Source organism: Mixophyes fleayi, chromosome 7, assembly GCF_038048845.1.
Source record: "Mixophyes fleayi isolate aMixFle1 chromosome 7, aMixFle1.hap1, whole genome shotgun sequence".
Classification (NCBI taxonomy): Eukaryota; Metazoa; Chordata; class Amphibia; order Anura; family Limnodynastidae; genus Mixophyes; species Mixophyes fleayi.
Window position 1 is genome coordinate 38,269,539 of NC_134408.1, and position 27,274 is coordinate 38,296,812.

Sequence of the window (27,274 nt, forward strand, 5' to 3'; positions counted from 1 at the left end):
GATCAAGGACATGATGTGGGTTGGTGCTGCCAAGGTCAAGGCCATATGGTAGCAAATTGTCACTGAATGTGATGAAGGGAGACAAATGTCTTTGCTGACTAGATATGCCTGTGTTGCGTTACTTGATCCAGAAAATGTGTAGGGAGTATCCCTGCAGAGAGACATCCTGCCCCAACTCTATTGGACTTTAAATGTCTTGGTCATGGTAGTGTGGTTGATACTAGCAGACAATAGAATTACCACATGAAGGTTATCTGTATACATGGAGATACCAAGGACTACTACTGTATATTGCATGGTGTTATATTAGAGTAAAACAAAAATCTGTAAATGTGTATGATGTACGGCAAATATCTTCTCCCTCTACATTAGCATTACTTGGCTCCACTTCTCTTACAAAAAATGTAGGAGAGACCACTGGAGAACCTGATACTTTTCCCCTAAAGGTATTCATAGGTAATGCTGATGTAAATGTGTCAGAAATAGGGCTTTCTGATTTAGTAGTCTCACGGTACATTTTTGGTATTATAGTTGACAGATCCCACGATAATTCAGGCCTGTTGCAATACCCTGCAAATCACAGGTATATTATTGCATGCACTCATTCCGAAAACTATAATTCCCCAGAGTGCCTCTGGGAAGTTAAATACGAATTGTGTCAGCTATTTTTGGGTGGACAGTCTGCAAACTATAGCCTGGATATAGGTCTTTTGTCTTAGTGAATCTGTTTGATCCAATTACCAGATAAGTGTGTTTAAAACACATAGGAGGGACTGAGAAGGGGCTGTAAATAATAGGCAGCTACTATCCTTCCCTTCTTGTTACGACCATAACAGATCACCTATTACACACTTCTAGTCTGGATCATTCTATTTATATATAGCAGGAGTTTAAGAAATTACAGTATTAACAACAAATAATTATTATATAATAGCGGCGTGCCAGGGTAGTTTTTACCTACCTTTTTTAGCAGATATTTTCAATTTTCCCAAGATTTGCTTACACCTTTTAAATATTTCGCTATTCCAATTGAATTAATAAAGAGATATGTTCCGTATATAGGGACATTTTTAATGTATACCAATAAAGATTTATAATTATTAATTTAGACTAAAGAGTGCCCTGTATCACAGCTCTTTTTCTCTCCTCTCTTCAAAGTTACGATTTACTGTGTGGGTGCACCTATCCTCTATGACTCTATAAATATAAGTTGATTAAATAAAGAACTGAATAAATTAAGGAGGAAAGAGGATTTGTCTACCTGGTGCGATATATGTCCTTATGTCAAAACTATAGCCAAGGCTGCTTTTTGGAGCCCAAGAATGTACTAGAAGGCTTCAGGGAGATTATTGGGGAAAAGGGGAGAAGCCAAAAACAGACTGGCTAGAGAGAGGTGATGTGTGTGACTGCTGGCTGAACTAATGCAGGATCTTCCCATAAAGAGTCAATGAATTTATGGCTGAATTGTTGTCCTGAGGGATGTTTGCAGCCAGCCCAGAAAGAATCACATTTGCAGTATAGGAAAAGACCTAACTTGCCACTGCCCATGAGAAGTCAGCAGGACTCATAGGAAGACAGATAAATTTATTTTGCTTTGCTGTGTTCAAATTATTTAAGTGAGACATCAAACTGTGTTATTAAAACCTCTGACTTGGACTGTAATATTGCTATTGAGAGGTGTTCTAGCACTGGCTAAAGGAAGAGTTTGTTCCAGCCAAATCTGCTGTATTTAAAGTTATCTACAAGCTGACTGAAACTGCCTAAAATGGATGCTGATGAGAGAATTGCAAGTTGTTTAACCCTACAGTTACTGGGAGAGAGTTGCTTATTCCATTAGACGGATTGCTAAGTGGACTACTGATTGCAACTTGTACAAGTAAATAAGCTTCATGTGTCAGCTGAAACTTCGCTTAAACCTGTGGATTATAATTTACCCCATTGGGGTCTGTATATCATAGAGTGAACTATAAAGCATCTAACCTGAGCAAGCTAGATTAATCCTTGTTGCATCTCTGCTGATTTTTGTCTGATAAGTATAATCTGTATAAATGCACTATGAGTATTGTGTTGATTTATGTTTGCATATTGTTGAACCAAGATTCCTAAAATGTGATTTATTTTGTGACATGTTGAATAACATTGCATGTTAATGGTATTGTGCTATTACTTCTCTACACTACTGATCTGTTGCTGCGGTAAAGCCATATACCACAAGCAAAGAGAATAAACCCACGAGTTTATGCAGTTTTAGCCCTGTGTTCCTTGTTTTATTCCAACCCTACTGGGGGACCTTTGCATCTCTACCATACCACCGGGCCTGTAGAATCCTTCCTTATACTACTTTTGGGGTGCCAACTATCTGCCCCGTCACACTGTGACAATGCATGTATTAAATTGTGTGCTCCAAGACAGCCAACAAAACCGAGCCAACAAAATTTTCCCCAGTTTGCAATTGGAATTAACCTGCTTTAAAGGGTGACTGATATGCGGTGAGAAGTAGTGGAGGACGAGTTTGTAGTTCCACAGTCCCATAAACGGTTGATTTTAAACATGGCCCATTCATATTTGTTTGGAGTATAAAAAACCAAAGATTTCATAGTGCAAACATATGTGTTGTGGTAAGTCAGAGAAAAATGTACTATTGTCTATCTCTGCAAAAAATATAATAGTCACAAGACAAAGCTTGTCATTGTGGAGAAGGTGTGCTTAGCTGTGAAATGGTGACCAGACAGTTTCTTGTCCTTTTTTTTACAGTGGAACATAGGCTTGTCCCCCAGTTGGGAAATGCTGATGTCTTTTCCCCAGGTGTACTGTTTTTTGGCTATGTCTTTTCCACACCCTAATTTGAATCTGAAGGAAGATATGTGAGAAGAATACTGGAAAAGACCTAGGTTTCTACCAGATTCCTCTCTTTTTTTTTTTTCTTTTAAGAGTTCTAGGATGATGCTCTGTGTCTGCACTGAAGGGTGATTATGTTTGTTTTGGAATCACAATTGCTTGAAAGTGAGTTCTGAAGTGAGTGGTTGTGTGTTGGGAGATGCAGTCACTCACTACCTAGACCAATTAATTGTCTGCAGCTGTCAGGTTCTATAAAGAAAGTGGCTATACTGACATAAGAGAGCAATCCTGTTAACAGATGGTGCATTTGTTTGAAAACTCACAGTTAGAGCAATGTTTGTTTAGTAAGATCCATAAAGGCAAAGGGATTTATATTCAGTTTTGTTCTACTTATCCCCCTGTATGGGAAAATTTGGATCTATTTTCTACTATGACCTATTATTAGAATTAGCTGTAAGCTAAACTTCTAAAGTTAAGGTCTCAGTGTACCTGCTGTCATGTGCCCCATCTACAGGAAATAGTTATCTTGTGTGTATGTCTGTGTGTGTACCTATATATTATATACACTTTGGATAATAAATACTTACATCCCTATAGGAAAATTTTTTGCATGTAATATTGTTATATTGTATATAAATTAGAAATGTTCACTGACCCCCATGTTTTGGTTTTGGCTTTGGATCTGGATTAACTTCGTGTGTTGGTTTTGGCAAAACTGCCCTTGTTTGTTTTGGATCACAATCTTTTTTTTCTAAATTCCCTATTTTTTTATTTATTTTTTTGCTAAAATCACACCCCGTGAGATCAGACAACACAATGATGACTGTTTTGCCTCAATTCCGAGGACACGCGAAAGTACAGAGCCAGCTCGCGAACATACTCGGATCCCCTAAGTTCGAGTGTTTTCGGCTTTCAGAAAACCAAGCCTGAGCATCTCTAATATAAATTAACATGAGTTTCTTAGTACACATTCTAATCAGATTGTGACTCTACCATGACAAGATAACCTTATTCAGATGGCTGCCTTTACTAACAATTTATTTCTATAACATGGTACATACTGTCTCTGTTGCATCTGCCTACAGGTTATAGATAATGATGGTAGGACTTAGCCGAAAACTACTCTCATTGAGAACAGCTATAAATAAATGGATGATGTTCTAAAGGGCTTTGCAATTATAGAAATGAATTATTGGTGTAGATGCCCACCTGAATGAGGTCCTCTTATTGTAGTAGATTAACGTTTATAATTTGATCAAAATATGCACTAATGTTTATTTCAGGTATTATATATCTATGTTAGTCTAAAGTGTGTGCTTGCAGTCTCCTGTATTTTGTCAAGTCAGTCACAGTGATGACATATGTTTGACAAATTGTGGTGTGTGGACTAATCCCCAATCTTCAGTATGGTGGCACGGTGGTTAGCTTTGCTGCCTCACAGCACTGGGGCTAATTCTGATTAGGCAACTTTCTATGTGGAGTTTGTGTGTTCTCTCCTAGTTTACATGGCTTTGCCCAGGAGCTCTGGTTTTCTCCCAAACACCAAAAAAATACTGGTAGGTTTATTGGCTTTTGACAAAATTAACCTTAGTGTGTGTCTGTTTGTGTGGAAAGGAATATAGTTTGTGAGCTCTACTGGGGCAGGGCCTGATGTGAATGATTAAACATCCTCTGCAAAGAGTTGTGTTATTTGATGTCACTATATAAATTAAGCTTAACTATTGTGGCACAGTTCTGGGAACACCCTGCACTGGGTGGTAATGACAACATTTAGCCATGTCACATTTTATTTGTAGTTGCCTACTCTTCCGAAATGTCCGGGAGACTCCCGAAATTCTGGGAGTACTCCTGGACTCCCGGGAGAGCAGGGAAATGTCTCTAATCCCGGCCAGTTCGGTTAGATAAGTGGAGGGGTCGGGGCTTAGCAATGCGATTCATGGGTCATCGCGAACACGCCCCCTGCTGTGATAGGCTTGAATGGTTGTTACTTTAGGGGGCGGGGCCATCTGACGCATTCCATTTGACCACGCCCCCAGAAAAATCGCCAGTGAGATCTCCCCTCCCGGAAGGAAGATCTCACAAGTCAACAAGTATGATTTTTATTTCATTCTATACTATACTATGAATACAGGGTTACTGTGAGATTTAATGTAATCCGCAGACCCTCAGGTCATTGAGCTTCCACTCAGGGCCATCTTTTCCATTGGGCACGAAGGGCACGTGCCCGGGGGCCCCATAGGCAAGGGGGCCCCATAGACAGGGCTCTTAAGTAAAATAAATAATCCAGCAAAAAAAAAATCCTGCAAATATATCTTTATATATATATATATATATATATATATATATATATATATATATATGATACACATATATAGAGGTAGGGGCCCTGCTGCACTGCTTTGCCCGGGGGCCCATAATGTTATTAAGGTGGCCCTGCTTCCACTGAGCCCCAAGACCTATATGACTGTTATCAGATTAGATCCATATGTTTAATATTATATAATAATGCAGTGCTGAGATGATGGATGTATGCTGCACTTCAGTGTTTACATTACATCATGCTTTGTTTCTTATAATGTACTAATCATTGCAGATATTACACCTGTATAGCAAGAAAATAATACTCTGAGTGAGTGAGCAGAGTTTCAACATTCGAGAACGTGCATCTAAAAATGCACATTTTTTTTTCTTGATGCATTGAGGAAAACTCCATTTAGTGTGAATCGGAAAATAAGCCTTAATGGATGAAAACTGCTGCATGTAATCTTTTTTTTTTTTTTAATAAGACTTCTGCACTTACTAGATGTAATCATGCGTTATGAAAATGGGCTCTGTCTACTAACATACATATAGCCCCAATCAGGGCCACTATCAGAAATCATGGGGCCCAGTACGGGCCCCCCCCCCTTCCCCCCGGTGAGCACCCCCACCCCCCAATGAGCACCCCCCCACCATGAGCAACAGCGCGACACAAACTTACCTGGGGGCCTGCTGTCTTGTAGTCCGCTGGTCTCTGCTACTCTGCGCTGATGTCTTCAGCCTGATCTGCCTGTGACTGCCAGATAACATGATCGCAGGGGAATCATTCCTCCACCCCTGCGATCGCATTCTGGTGCCTGGCTGTCATGGTGACAGCCAGGCTGAAGACATCAGCGCAGAGTAGCGGAGACCAGCGGACTGCAAGACAGCGGGCCCACAGGTAAGTTTGTGTTGCGCTGTTGTACCGGGCCCCCTGCTGAGCCCGGGCCCGGTACAACTGAACCCCCTGTACCCCCCTGATGGTGGCCCTGGCCCCAATGCACCATTTTTGGAGCAGAGCGGAGCCATATATAATATTTTTAGTTAATATATAGAGCTATGTAAAAAATGGAGCATAGCTGACCTCCTCCACCTCTGAGGTGACAGCAGAGATTGGCACTCGTAGATGGGAAGAGATTGGCATAACTGCCACTTGTTAATGATTAATCTCATCTTTTCACTTTCTGCCCTCACCGTGCCCTCCCGTTATGGAGGAACAAGTGGAAATATGCAGCTGTTTCCTTATTACCTTCCGTAATACATACATCTTAATGTATCAATGTAATGCGGCTTTCAAGTGTTGACTGGAGCATGCAATACAATTTACAAACACAATTATATGAAGGAGCCCTTCTGGGAAGACTGTTTACAAAGCTTTATATCAATCTTAAAAGCTTTCTCTCTACCAGAGTTACAGACTGCCCGCTTGTTCTGGAAACACTTCTAAACAAGTTCTTCTGTTTTTTTTATGTTATTTTGGGGATCTAGGTAATTGATGGAAAAGTAATAACGGATAAAAGAACAGCTGCAGTTTCAGCAATTGCAACAAAGGTGAGAGAAATGGATTAGTTTATATCTATTAGATCTGGGAAAAAAGCAACAGTTCCTAATTCTGTATTCAAACGTTTCACATTGCCAAGGAATGGCATTAAGGCTACTTAGAGATGGATAATTTATCACATAATATAGCAATATATGCCGTTGGCATAAAATGTTTATATTCCTTACAAAACTTTCCTTTTCCCGCTATTTCCCGGGTAGCACATAGACCTTATGTCATAGTTGTCTACTATACCTGGGAGTTCTCACGGCAGAGCAGGACAACGTCCTGTATCTTGCCCACTTACTTACTGACACGACTCGCAGTGAACTTTACAGAAAGTGGCGGCATAGTGGAGATACAGTGTTGGTATACTAAAAAGAAAGTTGCGATATAATGGAGAGAAATTGATAGCACACTGGAGAGAATGTGGCGACATACTAGATAGAAAGTGGCGGCATAATAAAGAGAAAGTGGTGGTATAGTGGAGAGATAGCAGCGGTTTAATAGAGAGAAAGTGGTGGTATACTAGAGAGAAAGTGGCGGTACAGTGGAGAGAAATTAACAGCATGCTGGATAGAAGGTGGCGGTGTAGTGAAGAGAAGGTGGCGGTGTACTGGAGAGAAGGCGGCGGTATACTGGAGAGAGGCGGCGGTGTACTAGAAAGAAAGTGGCAGTGTACTGGAGAGAAGGTGGCGGTATACTGGAGAGAGGCGGTGGTGTACTAGAAGGAAAGTGGTAGTGAAGAGAAGGTGGCGGTATACTGGAGAGAGGCGGCGTTGTACTAGAAAGAAAGTGGCAGTGAACTGGAGAGAAGGTGGTGGTGTACTGGAGAGAGGCGGTGGTGTACTAGAAAGAAAGTGGTAGTAAAGAGAAGGTGGCGGTATACTGGAGAGAGGCGGCGTTGTATTAGAAAGAAAGTGGCAGTGTACTAGCGAGAAGGTGGCGGTATACTGGAGAGAGGCGGCGTTGTACTAGTAAGAAAGTGGCAGTGTACTGGAGAGAAGGTGGCGGTATACTGGAGAGAGGCGGCGTTGTACTAGAAAGAAAGTGGCAGTGTACTGGAGGGAAGGTGGCGGTGTACTGGAGAGAGGCGGTGGTGTACTAGAAAGAAAGTGGTAGTAAAGAGAAGGTGGTGGTGTACTAGAAAGAAAGTGGCAGTGTAACGGAGAGAAGGTGGCGGTATACTGGAGAGAGGCGGCGTTGTATTAGAAAGAAAGTGGCAGTGTACTGGAGAGAAGGTGGCGGTGTGCTGGAGAGAGGCGGTGGTGTACTAGAAAGAAAGTGGCAGTGTACTGGAGAGAAGGTGGCGGTATACTGGAGAGAAGGTGGCGGTATACTGGAGAGAAGGTGGCGGTGTGCTGGAGAGAGGCGGTGGTGTACTAGAAAGAAAGTGGCAGTGTACTGGAGAGAAGGTGGCGGTATACTGGAGAGAGGCGGCGTTGAACTAGAAAGAAAGTGGCAGTGTACTGGAGAGAAGGTGGCGGTATACTGGAGAGAGGTGGCGGTGCACTAGAAAGAAAGTGGCAGTGTAGTGAAGAGAAGGTGGCGGTGTAGTGAAGAGAAGGTGGCGGTGTACTGGAGAGAGGCGGCGTTGTACTAGAAAGAAAGTGGCGGTGTAGTGAAGAGAAGGTGGCGGTGTACTGGAGAGAGGCGACGGTGCACTAGAAAGAAAGTGGCAGTGTAGTGAAGAGAAGGTGGCGGTGTAGTGAAGAGAAGGTGGCGGTGTACTGGAGAGAGGCGACGGTGTACTAGAAAGAAAGTGGCAGGACAATGTTTTTATAAAGTGTGAAGTATATTCACCATCATAATTTATCAGGATCTTACCAAGACTTTCTGCTTCTTCCAATTCTGAAAAATATCTCCTTATGGATCTTTATTTCTTTCCTTTTTTTTATAAAACAGTTTCACCCATGCATTTTACCTTCCTTTTTGTTTGGCCCGTGGTAACATCACAGGGGGCATTCCCATGAGTGCCTTTGTATCTTACACTACCAGGCTTTGTTCATCTGTGATTCTGCTGCTGTTATATAACTGCATTTTTTAGCATGATCTATTAACCACAAGCACTGTAAGGCAGAGGTAGCCGAACTTTGGCTTTTTCAACTGTTATTGTGTTCATTCAGTGTATGATGGGACTAGTAGTTCCAAAAAAGCTGGAAAGCAATGATTGGCTGCTCCAGTCTTACACTGCTGTTGTGGTCTGAATGAAAATAATTTAGCAAATAAAAAAATAATCAGAGGTATTGATGGGACTCGTTGCAATATGTTTCTATTTCAGCTGCTCAAACCCTCGTCTGCTGAAGTGCTCTGCATTCTGGGCTCGGGAGCTCAAGCGCACAGTCATTACCAAGCCTTTACACAGCAGTTTTTATTCAAAGAGGTAAATAAAAGCTCTCATTATGAACTAGAGGAACCAACGTACTTGTATTGGTTGGCATGAGAATTGCTCATATTAAGCTCTACACTGCCGGGGAGACCATTAAATGTTTATTTTCTTCAGCAGGCATGGATTCAATTAAACAAAATGTGGAGAATGCACTCTCAGGGCTCTAATGGATCGTTTCCATCACAAAAGATAGATATTGTCATGAACTTAGCCATCCAAAATGTTGCAAAATGTTTCATTATACCAGTAGCAATTGTAGAAGGCTGAAAGTGTAAAAACCTTTATTCATGTCTGTGTGATATAGTGGGAGTCTAATTCTGAAAATGTTTTTTTCTATTTGTTTTTAGAAATAAATAGAATACTTTAAACTGTCAATGGGCAGGAATATCAAATTGACATATAGGCCTTAAATGGGGTGGGGGTGGAAGGTTATTAGTTGTGTATTACTATAGAGCAGCCCATTTTTGTGATCTGCAGTTTCAACAATTTTATGTATATATTGTTTCAGACCCCAAAGACCAATTTTATAGCTCCAGGGGCGCACGCAGGATTGTTGGGGGGGGAACACCCCCCCCCCGACCAAAAAACCCCCAAAAAACAACTAAGAGAGAGAGCTGCTGTCCACGGCGGCGCTGTATACAATACTGGGCACTGAGTTAGCGCGGGGGGGGGGGGGGGGGTTTCTGGAGACTCAGAAACCCCCCTTGCATGCGCCACTGAGCTCATATGCATAAATTGGTTTAGACCCCAAAGATCTCATATGAGCAGTTTATTGTAGATCTCCTATCATGAATAAAATGCATAAGATTTGCAGAAACTGAAAGTAATCTAATATCACAGTTGGGGCTGAGATCCAGTCACACAGCAATGTTGGTCTGGGTGTCAGAGGGTGATTTGAGCATAGAAGACAACACATGTATATTTTGTGTGAACTGTGTAGAGGAGTGGTAATTGGGTAGAGTAGCCTAGGGAGGTTAGGGGGATAGTTTGGGAATTTGGTAAACTTCTTTGAAGAGGTGAGATTTCAGGGAATGCTTGGAGACTATGGAAAGTCATGTTATGGGAGAGAGGGAATTCCATAGAGTGGGAGCAGCACGACAAATGTCCTGTAACCGAGAGTGGGGTGAGAGACACAGATGTTGTGCAGAGCAGAGTTATCGAGTTGGGAGATATTTTGAGACAAGTGAAGAGATGTATGTTGGTGCAGTGTTGTTTATGGTCTTGTATGTTAGTAGTAGTATTTAATATTTGATTCGGTAACAGACAACTAATGTAGGGACTTGCAGAGCAGCAGTAGAAGAAAGTTTTATGAGGAAAATTAGTCTAGCCCCTGCATTCAAATATGTTGCATGGGTAATGGTCTGGTTAGAAAAAGACTAGTGAGGAGTGAATTGCAATATTCATAGCAGGAGATGATGGGTGCATGAACACGTTTTTTGCAGTGGCTTGTGTGAGATATGTGCGTGTTCTGGAAATGGATTTGGGGAACAAAGGACAGTTAAGGACAACACCTATGCAGCAAGCTTGAGTCGTAGGGTTTATTGTTGTGTTGTCCACAGAAATAGAGATGTCAGACAGGCAGCTTCTGTTGGCTGGTGGAAATATCATTAGCTCAGTTCTTTAAAGTTTGAGTTTGAGGTGGCCAGAAAACATCCAAGATTAAATGGCTGAAAGTCATTCAGTAACATGGGCCAAGACAGATGGTGAGAGATCCAGATAGGATAGATAAATCCGCATAAAGATAATGAAATCCAAGGGTTGAGAGTTATTTAAATGTATAAAAAGGCTTTATAAACAAACAAATGGAACTGTTCAGTGTGCCGTTCTAAAACTATTACCCCAGTGACCTAGCAAACCACGTTCATCCTGGCGTAAAGCATGTACAAAAGATACAATCTTCCTTTTCTCTCACCATGAAGGTCAGAATTTGGAGCCGCACGAGGGAAAATGCTGAAAGATTTGCAAAAATGACAGAAGGAAATCTGCGTGTTTGTTCCACCCCACAAGAAGCCGTCACTGGTGCTGATGTCATTGTTGCAGCAACCATGTCTACAGAGCCGGTCCTGCTTGGTGATTGGGTTAAGCCGGGTGCACACATCAATGGTACTGTGGTACATGCTTTTTATTTCCTAATAAAAATGAATAGCTCTTATTATACATAAGCCCTTGCCGTGACTCTCCTCCGATTCCATTTATGTCGACTGTTTAATTTTTCAAGGTAGCAGGTTCTAGTGATATTCCATGAATAGGTTAAGTCGCTGACTAAACACTCTTCAGACGGCACCGTTACAAGCAGGAGCACACCAAAGAAAAAAATAGAAATCCATGCGCACACTACGTATTCCCTGTCTACCCAGATATATATATATTGTGGTTCTACAAATCAGACTACACCCAGTGAGTTGCAGTTACAGTATTACATTCCTTCACTCAACAGCTGAGTAGAAAGTTGTTAAGGTTTCTGTTTTGGGGTAACCAAACTAAATGATCCAGCCATTCAGTTCTACCCTCTTATGTCCAGCTTTGAGCGATCACAAATATGGTGGTTCAGCGACTGGGGCAAATGACCTTACCAGATTGCAGATAAATAGAAAGTTGCGCTCTATTTCCATTGGTTGCAAGAGCCGCAGTAGAATTAGGGATCCCTCCCTATAAATACAAATAGACCAAACTTCTAAGCGCTCATTGACTTTCTGATTAGTTCTAATTGAGATGTAATAAAATTCTGATGTACATAAATGGTATTAAGTCAACTAGAAGAGAGCCTAAACCCCCAAGCCTCTACTAAGCTGTTATGTATATAAGGTGATAACCCTTTTGTAAAATCAAATCATCATTTTATTAAGAACATAATGCAAACATTTAGAACTTTAAAAATGATATGTAAAAAGAAACAACAATCTTGACATATGGAGCCTAAATACATAAATTGGTACAGCACATCAATGTACCATATAATGTATAAACAGTAATCAGCCAACCAGTCCCTGTTTGAGTGGGTAGATTATATGAGAAATGATAAATCCCGCAGGAGTCACAACCAAACTAAAAATATATGTCCATATAGGTGGTAAAATCCGTACATAATGATGTGATATGTGAAGGAGGAATCTGTATTCAGTGAAAATATGATTACCGGTTGTTAGATGGACATCAATATGATGTAGTCCAAGGACAAAAGGTCATAGATCCATAGAAACGTGGATGGATTTGAGATATAGATACAGTCTTACCGGATTGCAGCTCACATGGGAATTTTTAGAGTTTAGTGTTTTCCAAAACATTTCAGACATTGTTGTCTTTTAGCTCTTGGTGCTTGTCGGCCTGACTGGAGGGAGCTCGATGACACTCTCATGAAGAGTTGTGTGCTGTATGTGGACTCCCGGGAGGCAGGGCAGAAGGAATCTGGAGATATACTTCTATCTGGGGTAAGAATGCTTTGGAAATGTGATTATTCTTGTGCTATCAATATGTGGTACACTAAATTGACCTATACAAATATATGCTAATTTTTCATCCTGGGGATCTGTTTTTATGCATTTTTAACAGACACAAATACTTAATTACTTTCCATGCAAAATGTATATGGATTTTTTTTTAATGTATTTTTTTAAGAGGCATTTCCCTTTATCAAAACGCATCATGTACTAATTTTGGCAAGTTATGGGAACCTTCATTCATATTTAAGTATATAGGGATGTCAAAAAAGCAAGTTTAATGCAAATAGTTTGGCGATGCAGGGAAATATCTAAAAAAAATGGAGTCACAAAAATGACATAAAAAAATGATAAAAGTAGCTAAAAAAAATTAAAAACTGCAGCGAAAATGAAAAAAAAAAAAAGCATTCACCTCGTTGCGCAACTTTTAAACCGTCTATGAACAGGAATTCTATTGGAGGATTTAAACATTCATTAAAATGTATTAAATGGGAACCATCACAGAGGGATATGTTTTCTAAACGGTTTTCCCCTCTTTTCCATTTTATGACATCACACATTTTGCGAAGCATATAAACAGTCAAAAATAAATGCATAAAAATGAACAGCGCTTTGTTTTTAGAAAAATTAAATAAATGAAATAAAAGATATAAATAAAATACGAGTAAGTTATCAACTTCAAATATAACAGACAACAAATAGATCTATCAAAATATATTTATTATTCTAAAAACACATATCAATTACATTAAAGCATAATAATAATAAATGTGCTATATTCATTCAGGATCATACATCGTAAATGCTTATACATTAGTATGTTACACATGCAGGGTTTATTACATGGACTCAGATACTTATTATAAGAACTGCGGTAGCCATACATTTAAGTAGATAGAGCATCTGTAGATGACATAGGATAGAATGGAGACTCTAACCATCTGTACCATATATTCTCAAATTCCTTCAGAGCCTGTCTGCTAGTATAAACAAATCTCTCGTGCCTTATGGTGGTATTGACCAGTGCCTTCCAATTAATTAATTAATGTAATCTTGTAAATTCCGTCATTTAATTCCGATATGTATGCGATTGTTTTTCTTTTCTTTTTGTTGTTTAGTATGTTTATATCTTAAAAAATTTCAATAAAAATACTGGATTTAAAAAAAAAAAACACATATCAATTATACAGCATACAGTCAGGGCCATAAATATTGGCACCCTTGCATTTTTTTTTTTTTTAAAAACCTCACAATTTCCTCTAAACATAAGGTGAAATTAACAACAGTATTTGGTCTCCACAGTTCTTTTTCTGCTCTTTTAATATACAGAACCTTTATTTTTTTAATCTGATTGTAATTTTGCATTTCCTTTTAAATTGTAAAATGAAAAGGAATGGCATTGACAAAATTATTGATGCCGTTTGGTCAACCCTTCTTGTGCAAACTGCTGCAGTTTTCCCAGATTTGAAGGATGTCTTCTCCCAATTCCAAATTTTCCAGATCTCTCCAAAGGTGTTTTATGGGATTTAGATCTGGCCTTATTGCTGGCCAATCAGACCACTCCAGCGTCTGGTCTTTAACCATTCTAGGAATAGCTTTTTAAACTGTATTTTGGCGCAACACATATATCCATATATATAATACAAGTTAACCCGTGCATGATACTCATGCATTCTAGTCAAATCAAGCTACTTAAGGTGTTAAAAAGGTTCTTGTCATGAATTTGGGCCATAGGCCAGGCCTCAACCACCAACCACTCCCCACTGTCACCCCCGGCAACCACCAACCACTCCCAACTGTCACCCCCGGCAACCACCAACCACTCCCAACTGTCACTTCTCCTTCAAGAAATATATATATATTTTTTTTAAAATCTTTATAAACACTTTTAACAATTAACAAATTAAATTAACAAATTAAAAACATCTTAGTATACCAAATTTCAGCCCTTTCTGAATTTTTTTTCCCACACACACTAAGAATTTAGTAGGTCAGTGTATAACTCTGCCCAGCAGGTGGCGCTGCAGCTCGGTTTTATTTTTTCCACACACACACAGACAGACAAACACACGCCACTAGACATTTATATATTAGAAAATACATTTGGAATATGATCCATATGTTCAGCGTCTTAAAGGGACATAATTATTCTACAATAATAGTATGTGAATTCACGAATAGTGATCAAAAGCATTCACTGAAACAATAAGGAACAGAAATTGGCGGATGTAAATGGAAAAGAGCTTAGGAACCAGAAACCGTGCAGTTGAGTTGTGTGGATAAAGTGTTATTGCCTACAGGTGTAATTAAGGGTAAGGATGACAAATGGAACATGTAGTAGTGCCTCCGGTATTAGCTGCAATGACATAGCAAGATGTTCCGGATAACTGTGTCTTGCACCACTCCACTAATCTTGAGTGAAGCAATATATCTAGCAGTTTATTCAGAAGGCAATAATTAAAATTATTGCCTTCTGAAAAAACTGCTAGATAGAGCAGTGAAACGTGTCAAGTTTATATCTTATCCTACTCAACAGAAGGAGCTATTCTGCTAAAAGCACATCAGAAATTGCATCATTTTTTACTGGAACTAATAATTCCACTCTGACTAGTGGAATTATTATCCCATACGTTCAATACAGGGACTCCCCCATTGTATTATTAGTCCCTACAATATATTAATAGCCCACTTCAACCCAACATTACATTAATTTATTACAACATTACATTAATTTCTTAATTTAATAAAAAGAGTCCCCAAACTAAATGAATAGTCCCAACCAGGTACTATATTGCGTTGATACTCCATACTTTGCATTGATAGCCCCCCTCCACTGCTACATTACATTAACAGCCTTGTTTTACAATAATACCCACACTATATTAAATTACTACACTACATTTCACACTTCCACTGCCACACTTGCACACGCTGAATCGGCTCAAATGCTGTGGGAGACAGTCTCCCCTGCCTGCCTCCTGTGTGTGCTTAAGCATGGAGGGATGGGTGAGGCTCACACAGGGGGGCCAGAGTGGGTGGAGCAGGAAAAAGGGAAGGGGAGGTTTTGGGAATGTTAGAAATGGGCATGGAGAGGAGTGGATTGGATCATCTCCTGCCCTGACTGATTGTACACCTTGTCTGTCAGTGTAGGCATCCACCCCTATACTGACGGACAGGATGGCAGTGTGTGTGGCCTTAACTTAGGGTAATGAGGTGCTGCCAGCCATGCTCTACCAATGCTTGGCTTTCACAGACTGAAATAAGTAAATGGGCGGCTTCCAGAGCAAGAGGCCCACACTGCCCCCGTGGCCAGCCTACTAATGAGTCGGAACAAACCATCTGTTCCGGGTGGCTGGGGGGTGAACGAAGTGTTGTTTAAATGCAGACATGCAATCAGTCAGTGTTAGAGAAGCACATTGATGCCTGAGCAATAGGATTCTCACACATATACCTATAAATAGATAATATTGCTTTTTGTTTAATATACACAAAAAACATTTATGAATTCTTGAATTGTAGTATTTTAATTTTTGTCTGTTTTCTAATCACCTAGGCATCTATCTATGGTGAAATTGGTGAAATACTTAATGGGACCAAACCTGCTCTTTCAGATAAAACAACTGTGTTTAAGTCAGTAGGTAAGTGACACATTTGGCTATATGTAAAGAACATTTTAAACAAGATAGCCTGATCAAAGACTATAGTCTAATTACTCATGGGATGTTTGGATGCATGTTGCATGCAAGTTGTGTTTTATAAAAGAGTATGGAACCTGAGCTTAATTCCGACCTTATTCAAATCGAAGTGGATCTCAAGATGCCTAAATGTTACTTGCCCCACATAGACAGAACAAAGACTATGCTCTGACAGTCATCGCCATCAGTTGGCACGTACATCTGCCCTGTAGCTGGTTCACATGATACGGCTGAAGCCATGCCCACTTACCATAAACCAAATGCCTGAATTAGCAGCATCTGTATTAGAACACCCTCAGCACCTCCTTACTGTACATGGGCTACATTAATCTGCCTCCTCTTTCCCCCATTCAACCCCTCAGGTTGTAGGCTGACATAAGTGTAATTTGCGTTAAGACATGAATAAAATGCAATTGTGTTCCTTTGCGTAAGGTCCATTTTCGAGAACTATTTCACACAACAATTACACTACGCAAATGAATGTATCGTATGAACATGAGTCTAGCACAGGGTTTCCCAAACCCAGTCCTCAGGGCTCCCCAAAGGTGCAGGTTTTCCATATCTCCTTGCTGGAGCACAGGTGTATTCATTACTGACTGACACATTGTAACAGATCCGCAGGTGGTCCTAATTATGTCACATGTGATCCAGAAAACCTGCACTGTTGGGGTGCCCTGAGGACTGGGTTTGGGAAATCCTGGACTAGCCCATAATGGGCTAGATTTACTAAGCTGCGGGTTGGAAAAAGTGGGATGTTGCCTATAGCAACCAATCAGATTCTAGTATTCATTTATTTAGTACCTTCTACAAAATGATAGCTAGAATCTGATTGGTTGCTATAGGCAACATCCCCACTTTTTCAAATCCGCAGCTTAGTAAATCTAGCCCAATGTGTTGAAGTATGTGTACTAAAAGCTGTGATGGTCTGCAACACTGAATATGAAACCTTCCTCAGTATAATATTCACATTTCATGTCCTCTAAATAAGAGAAAGTAGAGTTAAGTGCTGATTTGATGAGACACAATACAATAATGTCACTTCTACATATTCAGTTATTAAGCAGCAAGTGGTCCTTACTGTGAGGGATATTTGTTCAGTGCAGCACTATTTAAATGACAAAAACAGACTTTTTCCAGTATATTTCCATTAGGAAACTGTACTTCACAATCACAAAAAGATATGCAAATTAAAGGCCTGCTCTGTGCAGACTTTAACAGTTACTTCTGAGTGGTCTTAAAATGAATTATTCATAGATTGATTTTTTTTTTGCTTACTGTTACATTTTTACAACAAATGTTCTTATTCCTGCTGTAATTTTGCACAGTCAGTAAGGGGATGGCTGGTTAAAGCGTGACAGCTCAACAAAAAGTCATTTTCTGGAAAACATTCCATACCATCTCAGCTCATGATGATACAATTTCCCTTTCAGGCACCAATCTGCATATATACTGAAATATAAACACTGCATAACTAGACATTCTAATCAGAGTTAAATCGTTAACCTGCTGTTGTTTTCAAAGTCAGGAATGTTTTACATGTATGTCCAGAGACCTGAAAAAAATGATTGTGCTCCTCTGATGAATAACAAAATAAATCAAAGTTTAATAAATGTCCCCAGTTTCCCTCTCTGGTTACTGCCCACTAGTGGAGATCAGTTGCATTACACAAGTGTACAATACAGTCTTTTATAGTTGAGACTCCTCCCACAGCCCTGGCTTGACGGACAGGTGACACTCCCACCTTGCCTTTAGTAGGAAGTCTCCTCAGGTGCTCTGTAATTAATCTTCATTGCAGGCACAGTTTGTCGCCCTTGCTATTAGCTGTGGAAAGACACTTTCAAAGCATCTAAGTTAAATCTAATTTTTTACTTTTACTTTGTCACACATATCTCAGACCTGTGTATCTCTGAACCTAGGTGCACTGCTATACCTGTGTGTAACCTGGTCTGCAGCCTTAAGATGCAGATCCCCCTGGACCTCACCTGTCCCTATGCAGGAGAAGTGTGGCCTCTTTACCACAATATATATTAGTAAAAATTTAAAAATCAACACAGTGCCTACTTGCTGTTTTTTAATGTCTGCAATACTTTGCACATACCATAGCTACATGGATCAATCCATATATTTTGACATTCAGCATTGTTTGATAACCCTGATATTACCGTAATTGCATCTACTGATGGATTTCTTTAGTTATTTGCAGCTGGAGAAATGCCCCAAGTGTCAGAGCGTAGAGGATGACATCTGTGTCTTCATAACATCCAATATCATAGGCTTATTTTCTGTGATTAGGAAATAATAAGAATAGATGGGAGGAATGTAACTTTCCTGCATTCTGCGGCAATGACTCAAAATCCAGGTGTGAGTCCAGTAGCCCTGCTCACACGTTTATCAGAACTTCAAGGGTTAAGTATTTGCTCACTCCTCCGCCAAAGCCCTACTTGGCCTTTTCTCCAGGCAGTTTCCTGTTTGTCCAATCAGTAGTGTCCCAACAACTAGCTCAGTGTTGGCTAACCTGTAACACTCCAGGTGTTGTGAAACTACAAGTCCCAGCATGTTTTGCCAATATAAAGCAGCTTATCGCTGGAATGGTATGCTGGGACATGTAGTTCCACAACACCTGGAGTGTCACAGGTTAGCTAACATTGACATAGCTCAAGCTCTGCTCATTTTCAAAAATTGTCCAGACACAGCTGCCTGGAAAATAGAACAAGCAGGGCTTCAACAGATGGTGAGTGGCTGTATAACCCCAGTGTATGCCGATGATGAGACCTCTGCAGTTTTAATAGATGGGGTTATGGAAGGATTTTGGAGCTTGTATGTTGAATGGCGATTACCTTTACATACTTATAATACTAGATAATGTGATCTCTAAAACATAGTCAGCTATGGTGTATTTTGCTTCTTGTAATTGTGTATTTTCTCATTTTAGGCATGGCCATTGAAGACACTATCTCTGCAAAACTTGTGTATGACTGCTGGGCATCAAGTAATGCACATAAATAAATATAGATCCACGCACAAATGTTCATTTGATTTAGGAAGCATTATAATACTAAACATTTCCAATAAACATATTTTTCTCCTTATTTGTCATTCTATTCTCACGTTTATTATTCCCACAGAGTCATACATTCTTGTACTACAACTTAAATTAAAATGAAACATCATTATTGTTCAGCTGTCTAATTAAATGTAATTTGTTATCGCTGCTGTAATAAGCCAGCACATTGTACATCAACTTCTTATCACTGTGTTTTTTTTTTTCTTAATCATTCTGGGTAAATAACTGAAAAAATATAACATTAAACTTAATTTATCAAATAATAATCATGTTGTGGTTTGTCAGTTAAGAAACATAATTAAATTCAGTCTAAATATTTATTATTTAAATTATGATAAAGATCTGTTTGAAAGAACTAGATAAAACTCAGTGGATAAAAGAATTACTTGGCATTACCGGCGAATCGATGAATATGTTGGAGAATGAGAGAAGAGCTCTACCTACTGAGGGAGACCGTCAATTTTGGATAAAACGTGATTGCAAGCACATAAACAGAAAGGGGTGCGAGAAATTAGCAGTAGTCTGTTATTAGTATTTGTATTTATTTATATTTGCATATATGCAATAAATATGCAACAGTGATTCCCAGGTTCTGCACTCTCTCGCATCGAGGATTGTCACTCTCAACCTCTACCTGTCCTGGCCAACCTGTGGCTCTCCAGGTGAAACAAGTCCCAGCATGCCTTGCCAGTAGGTAGCCAGCCAATAACAGCTGGGGCACGCTTTGACTTGCAGAGCCACAGGTTGACCAGACCTGCTCCCCGCTGCCCTTCGCATCAGCTCACCTGATCTCTCAACATCAAGTTAGTCTCCATGTTGCCTGACAGTCTCCGTAGACCTAGGTATCACTCACAGCTTACAACTACCGGGATGGACTGTTATGCTTAGGTGTCCTGTCATTATCTATTCCTATCTCTAGGTGGGCTGAATCTGTAGTATCTGCTCATGCCCTGCCATGTATGGTGCCAAGTGGTTACAGCCCCAGCCATGAGGCTGGGGCCGTAACCACTCTGCACTTTTTTATTTTTCAATTTATTATACTTCTTGTTTGTCACTTTCACTTTTATGTTGATTGCTTCACGGATTTTTAGGGGTGCGGGTAGGCCCTTTTGGGCTCTGTGTCCCCTAAGATCTAGGGGGGCTGTATGGCCTTTTGGTTCCGGCCCCCCTGAACCCCATCGTTTGCTCATCCTTCCAGGGGTGAGCCAGTTGTCGAGCCCTGGGTGAAACCTCGGTGGATCCCAGTGCTAAAGGGACCCCCCTAGCCTTGCGGCGAAGGGGACCTGAAGACCCTTGCCCCCTAAGGGCCCTTTTGGATCTGGGGGTCGGGGACTAGGGCCTATCCTTTTTTGAGGAGGGCCAAGAATCGCACCCTAGTGCACTTTTTTCGGTTATTAGGGCACGAAAGCACTGTTCCCGGGCTTTCAATAACAAAAAAAATTGGTCCCAACATGTCAGCAAATGCACTTAGTGATTCTTCAGCTCTTCATGGTTTTTGCTAACCTCCCATTTAAAACTCTGGTCACTGTAACTCGACTACAGCTCTCTCATTGTCCCCACAGTCAATGCTTGGATCAGCATAACTCAAGTCAACCTGTAGCCAAGAGCAAGGCTATATGGATGGACTTGAACAACTCATCAGAACCAAATGGAGCCACTAGAGCTATGGGCCAGTAGCTGTTCTCTCAAGAGACAGTAATTTAGTCTTCCAATCCTGCCATTCACACCCACAGGGTGGCACTCCCAAGTCATCGGAGCAATTGGGGGCAGTCCACTAAACAGGACTTAACCAAAGGAGTGTTACCATATCAAATGTTCTGTATAAAAGGTGGAAGCTTATGCATGGGATGGGGCTAAATAAGAGAACAATCAGCTATATGGCTAGTTCTGGTATTTTTATAGCCTCAGTGTTGGTTGGTGTGTGTGTGTGTGTGTGTGTGTGTGTGTGTGTGTATATATATATATATATATATATATATATATATATATATATATATATATACACATATGGCTAGAGGTTAGCTGAAATTAAAGTGTGTTGTCTACATGTGGCCAGGTTGAAGGATGAACCATTATTCAGCCTTTGTATTCTCTATGATTTACTGATATCTCCGAGACATGAGGCACAAACTACCTCAATCATGTCACTAGATTGTAATGAATTGGTAAAACGCATTATCACACACTTTATAATGTAGGTTTATACGTCTGTGTAATTGGTTCATGCACCAGAAAACCATTATGATAGCAGATTTTCAAATTGATTAAAGAACGATTGAAATCACTTTGTAATTATGTAGCCTAATGAAAAGGGAACAGTAATTTTTGCGTGTGATTTTTTTTTTTAATACGTTTGGCTAAATTAATTATATTTGACAGCTCTATTTATTTTCCTAACAGCAATATGCAGACTTTATTAAGTTTATAGGTTTGTTCTAATGCCTATATGTATTATGTGATTGACGTGGAACTAACCATTCTGCTGCCTGATGCAGCATCTGAATTAGCTCTCTTCTTATCCCTTACAGAAATGTACAAACATTTCAATTAGTATGTAACCAACAAAACAAATATTGTTCCTTTAATCTGTCCTAGGCTATGTATACATGCGTATAAGCTGCATATGCCTTTATCTACATTTTGATGCATTTACAAATGAGTTTCAGTTGAGATGAAAGTAAGTTTTCGACAGCACAGGCACACGTCACTGAGACGCATTAAAAAAAACGCATTGCAGTGCCTAGTGCCTTGCAAGTTAACACGAGTCCACATGAAATTATCTACAATGATTATGTTGGGACAGTGATTTTTATGTTTACATCTGTTTACATGCGCTTGGGTTAGATATGCGTTTTAAACACAGGATTTTAACGTCTTAAACTGGCCACACATTATAAGATCTGCAATAGCGAGTGGCTAACCCGATATCGCAATATGTGCAGCTCCAAAATGAGCCAAATAATAATCTAATAGGATCATTATCGTATAGGTTGGCAAACACAGTGGAGAATATGTGCTATTGCCATGAATCGATAGGATTCGTTTATGAAGATATATATTGTTACTTAGTCCATATATGGCAGTTGCATCCCCCCATGCCCCCTCCTTCTCTCATAGACCGAAAGCCCAGAACAGCTGCTGCCTCAAAAAGCTTGCAAGGGGTTAACGCTAGGTTGTTGTGACTCACCTGGCTACTGTTACTGTGATATATTACATAGTTTATTACTGTACTTGCACAGTACAGTATTTTCATATTGTGTAATAATTTCCTATTGTCCTTGCCTGTGTGACCTGTGAACCCTAGGTACCGGGATTGTATTGTGAGCTCCAGCTATAATATCCTGCTGTATTGACAAGAGGTTGGATGTGGTTATACGCCCAGACATTTCTCTAGGTCTTCCAAATACATTTAGCAACAGTGGAGAGGGATGGGGGCATTGCCTTCTTCCATGTAGCAGCTATGTGACATGTAGCTGTAATGAAAATGTGTTTGATCAATTTATTATGGATTTTTATACATTTCTTAGATATAACATATATAAAGGATTGAGCAGTCCTGACCATAGAACAAATCTCCAGGTCCAGGACCTCAACCTGTTTTCCACTTAATTTGTGAGGCTCTTTGGCATCCATATAAAGCAAAGACAATGTTATATAAGTTTAATACCTTGGAAAACTCCAGTATGTGGCCATTGGAGCCACAATATATTTTTAAGACTATGGGGTATATTTACTAAACTGCAAGATTGAAAAAGTGGAGATGTTGCCTATAGCAACCAATCAGATTTTAGCTGTCATTTTGTAGAATGTACTAAATAAATGATAACTAGAATCTGATTGGTTGCTATAGGCAACATCTCCACTTTTTCAAACCTGCAGTTTAGTAAATATACCTCTATGTCTTTAAGCTTTCTAAGAAGCCAAAAAGATTCTCTGCCCATAGCATGGGGCGGGGCTTAGAACAGGTGAAAAAATTGCTAAGTCACACTAGAAGCAGGGAGCGATTAGAGAGAGAGAGAGACATAGCACAGAGAGTAGTTTCAGGAAATTGTCAATAAAAGTGGAGAGAAAAGACATATAATGAAGAAGAGAGTGACAGGAATGTGACAGCAGAAGAAACAGAAGAAAAAGCCGCCCTTCTGAAGAGAAGAAAGCAAATCTGACATCCATTGTGCATTATGTGGGCCAAATTATGTAGGAAGTAAGTCTAGTAAATAAAATAATGCACCCTTTCCTGTGCATCTGACATTCACAAAGTAAAGATGAATAGCGGAACAAATAATTTATCTTCTATTCCCCTGTGTGCACCAAGTTACTCAAAAAAACATAGCAATTAGATAATAGGACTTATGTAGAGTTGGTCGTATTTGTTGCCCCATAAGCAGGAAATATAACAGAGGGATTGAATGAGACCGAGGTGATATAAACGCTGAGGGGGCAGGCAGTAGAAAAAATGCAGGCATACCAGGAGTTAACTTATCTGGGTGGTGGTAAAAATCTGAGCTACCAATCAGTAGAACCGGAAGGGGAGGGGTTAGGTTCCCAGAGGTGGCTTATAACATATAGGAAAAGGATATGACTTCCTCTTGCCTCTGGAGTAGTTACCCACCCACCCACCCATCCCATATTTATAGTATTGGTATTGGTACTTGTGTTTGAAAGTGGCGGTAAGCAGCCCAATCAGCGGCCATTTTGTTACATTTAAGGCGTAGTAGGCACTCTCCCCTTTAAGGGATTGGGCAATTAGTCAGAATAGCCCTTCGTGGTTAAGGGGCTCCGCTTAGGCGGGCGGGCCTCAGCTAATATGCCAAATGGGGGAGTTTGGCATTTTACGCCTAGTTGGGTCCAAATTAGTTTGGACAGAATTTACAGCTGGTAGGTGTGGCCTGGATGCTGATTGGTCTGTTTATATTGGCCACCAATTTTCCCCAGCAGGTTCGCCTTTAATAAATTCCTGATCTTTCAAACGCCAATTCAAGTCTCTGTGTCTTTATTATAGTTTGTAAGTTTACTCTGGTAAAGGTAAAAGATGGTATTGTATGTGGTCCACCATAAGCGGTTTATAGACACTTGCATGGAAAAACATTTTGAAATGCACCTTAAGATGCATCCAGCTGTACATCCCTAGCGTACGCGCCAGGTGTAACAAGTGTGTATACTTATGCACCACAATAGCACAGAGAAAGCATAGTGATGGCACTTGGCAGTATTAGTGGTAAATGGGAATTTCGTATGTAATCTAATAATGTAATGAATTGCCATATGAACAGATGAACAACAGAGAATAGTGTCTTCAGGTTATTAATAATGCAAAATTCACATGCAGCATATAAAATAAAATTTGTAGAGGATTTATTGATTGGATTTGTACCAGTACTTTATCGTCTGAGATCAGGGCGCTTTTCTCATAAAACATTTGCTGCAGCCATTTGAAAGATTTAGCTGCCTTTTGGGTAGGATCGCAATGAGTTGGCTCTTAAGTGATGTATGCTTTTGAAATTCTTTATGGTTCAACTAGTTAAAAGTCCTGTCAAAATGAAAGAAAAATAAAGGAAAGCTATTTAATTAAATTATAAATTATTGAGAAGTTCATGTGATACGATTGGAATAGCTTCAGGATTATCCCATTGGGTAAATGTCTTTCCTCATATCTCAGATGATGAAATTCGCAAAACATTACTATATTCACTTTATACTCTTCCTGCTACTATTTATAGAGAAATGTTTTATAATATTTTCCATTGTGGGTATCTGTCACCACACCGCAGATATAATATGGGCCTATCTGATTCTAGTAATTGTTTGAAATGTCATTATTATTATTATTATCATTTATTTGTTAGGCGCCACAAGGTTTACACAGCGCCGTACATAATACAATTAGGAGACCATACAGGGTGACATAGTACAGAGCAATAAACACAAAGTACCAGTACTTCAGAACTCCGGGCAGACATATGAGCGAAGATGGAGCAGAAGAACAGGTATGGAGACAGGAGGGGAGAGGGGCCCTACTCATACGAGCTCACATCCTAAGGGAGGGTGGACAAACAGGCACAAGAGGGAGCCATTAAAGTAAGGGAGAGAAAGGCGGGGCTGGTGGAGAGAGGGGAGAACGAGAGAAGGAGGTTAGCGAAGGAGCAACAAGGTAAGGGTTAAGTGGATGGTTGGTAGGCTTTGAGGAACAGGTGAGTTTTAAGTGCCCGTTTGAAGGAGCACAGACTGGGTGAGAGACGGATGGAGCGCGGGAGGTCGTTCCAGTGGAGGGGAGCAGCTCGGGAGAAGTCTTGGATTCTGGAGTGGGAAGAGGTGATCAGAGTGGAGGAGAGGCGACGGTCATTGGCCGAGCGCAGGGGGCGGGCAGGGGTGTGAATGGTGAGGAGGTTAGAGATATAGGGGGCATGTCATGAAGAACTGGCCACTTTTTATCACTGTATGTGGGACTGCTACTTTATTAAATGTTTCTGGAGACAGATACAACAATATGCCACGGGCATTCTGTTGAGGGAAACCCCTCCGTTGACCCCGGAGTGGGCGATTTTGGGATATACTCCTAAAACATATAGGTTGACAAAGGGAAGCAGGAAAATGTTAATGATTATTTCAGCGGTTGCAAGAAAAATCATACTGCAAATGTGGGTTCAAGAGTCTCCACCATCCTTGGCAATATTTAGAGCAAAGTTGTTTTACATCTTTAGGATGAATTGGTTGGAATCTTCCATATTTAAAAAACAAAAGACAAAAGATTTTTTTTAAACTATGGTAAAACTATATTGGTCAGCTGCCTAGTGCCATTAAGAGACAAATCCAGTCCTGGATTCAACATCTTGGTATGAGCATAGAATACGGGTAGATGACCCTCCTATTGATCTTAGGGGCGGTTAACATCTTATAATGGTCGCTCCGGGGTTTATAGTGTTCCGGATATTGTACAAAAGACAGATTTTGGATTAAATGGTAATAGGTTCGATGAGGCAGTGTTTTACGCTTTTTATTATGTATGACAATGTAAACAATGTTTAGATTAGAGCATTATATCTATTTTAAAGATATGCGTATATACTGTCATATATTTGTATTTTGTATATGTCTTGCCTTTGTAATAATAAAGTATTTAAAAAAAAAAAGAAAAAAAAAAAAAAGATCATGCCTTCTTTTGGTAACGGTTAAATTCCATTCACATCATTTATCTCACGAATGTGGAATCAACTACCTGCTCCCAAAAAAATAAATGAAGAACTTGCCACAATTCCTATTTCACAAATATTTCTTCATATACCGCATGTTTGGTGTAAAATCTTCTCAGAGTCTTTTACCAGTTTCCTCTGTTCCATGACACCCATAATTTTGATTTCCACGTTGGCAGATCGCCGTACTTTGGATATTGCCACATGAAGTTGACCGTGACAAATAATTTGTTTGCAATACCATTTTAAAACACTTGCAGCACACAAAAGAGTCATTTGCAAACTTTTAACAAAACTTGTTTGCGTGTGTATTTATTAAGATGAGGAGCAGTGTTAGCTATCTATCTATCTATCTATCTATCTATCTATCTGCTTGTCTTGTCTGCTGTTCAATGAAAACCTGTCTTGAAAAAGGTCTGGATGTAAGACTGAAACGTTGACTATAATATAAAGGAACTGGATTGAAAATAAAGAATAATCTATCTGTTTTAAATGGTGAGTGCCCTCTCTATTTTTTGAACATGTGCTAGCTACTATGGAAATGGGAGCTATTGTGGAGCACCCCAAAGAAGATTCATTTGAAGATGTGAGTGTTTTTTTCCCAATAATTATATATATATATATATATATATATATATATATATATATATATACACAAGTTAACCCGTGCATGATACGCATGCATTCTAGTCAAATCAAGCTACTTAAGGTGTTAAAAAGGTCCTTGTCAGGCATTTGGGCCATAGGCCAGGCCTCAACCACCAACCACTCCCCACTGTCACCCCCGGCAACCACCAACCACTCCCCACTGTCACCCTCGGCAACC

At 40.0% G+C, this 27,274-nt stretch overlaps 1 protein-coding gene across 1 annotated transcript in view; it reads left to right on the plus strand.

Annotated features, from left to right (window-relative positions):
* Positions 1-19,527, plus strand: part of CRYM (crystallin mu) — a 42,066-nt gene extending 22,539 nt beyond the window's left edge. The window contains exons 3-8 of the mRNA XM_075179711.1: positions 6,625-6,687; positions 8,958-9,059; positions 10,985-11,168; positions 12,372-12,493; positions 16,056-16,140; positions 19,130-19,527. Coding sequence (XP_075035812.1) covers positions 6,625-6,687; positions 8,958-9,059; positions 10,985-11,168; positions 12,372-12,493; positions 16,056-16,140; positions 19,130-19,203 — 630 coding nt within the window. The 3' untranslated portion in view covers positions 19,204-19,527. The remainder of the gene's footprint in view (positions 1-6,624; positions 6,688-8,957; positions 9,060-10,984; positions 11,169-12,371; positions 12,494-16,055; positions 16,141-19,129) is intronic.
* The last annotated feature ends 7,747 nt before the right edge of the window (positions 19,528-27,274 follow it).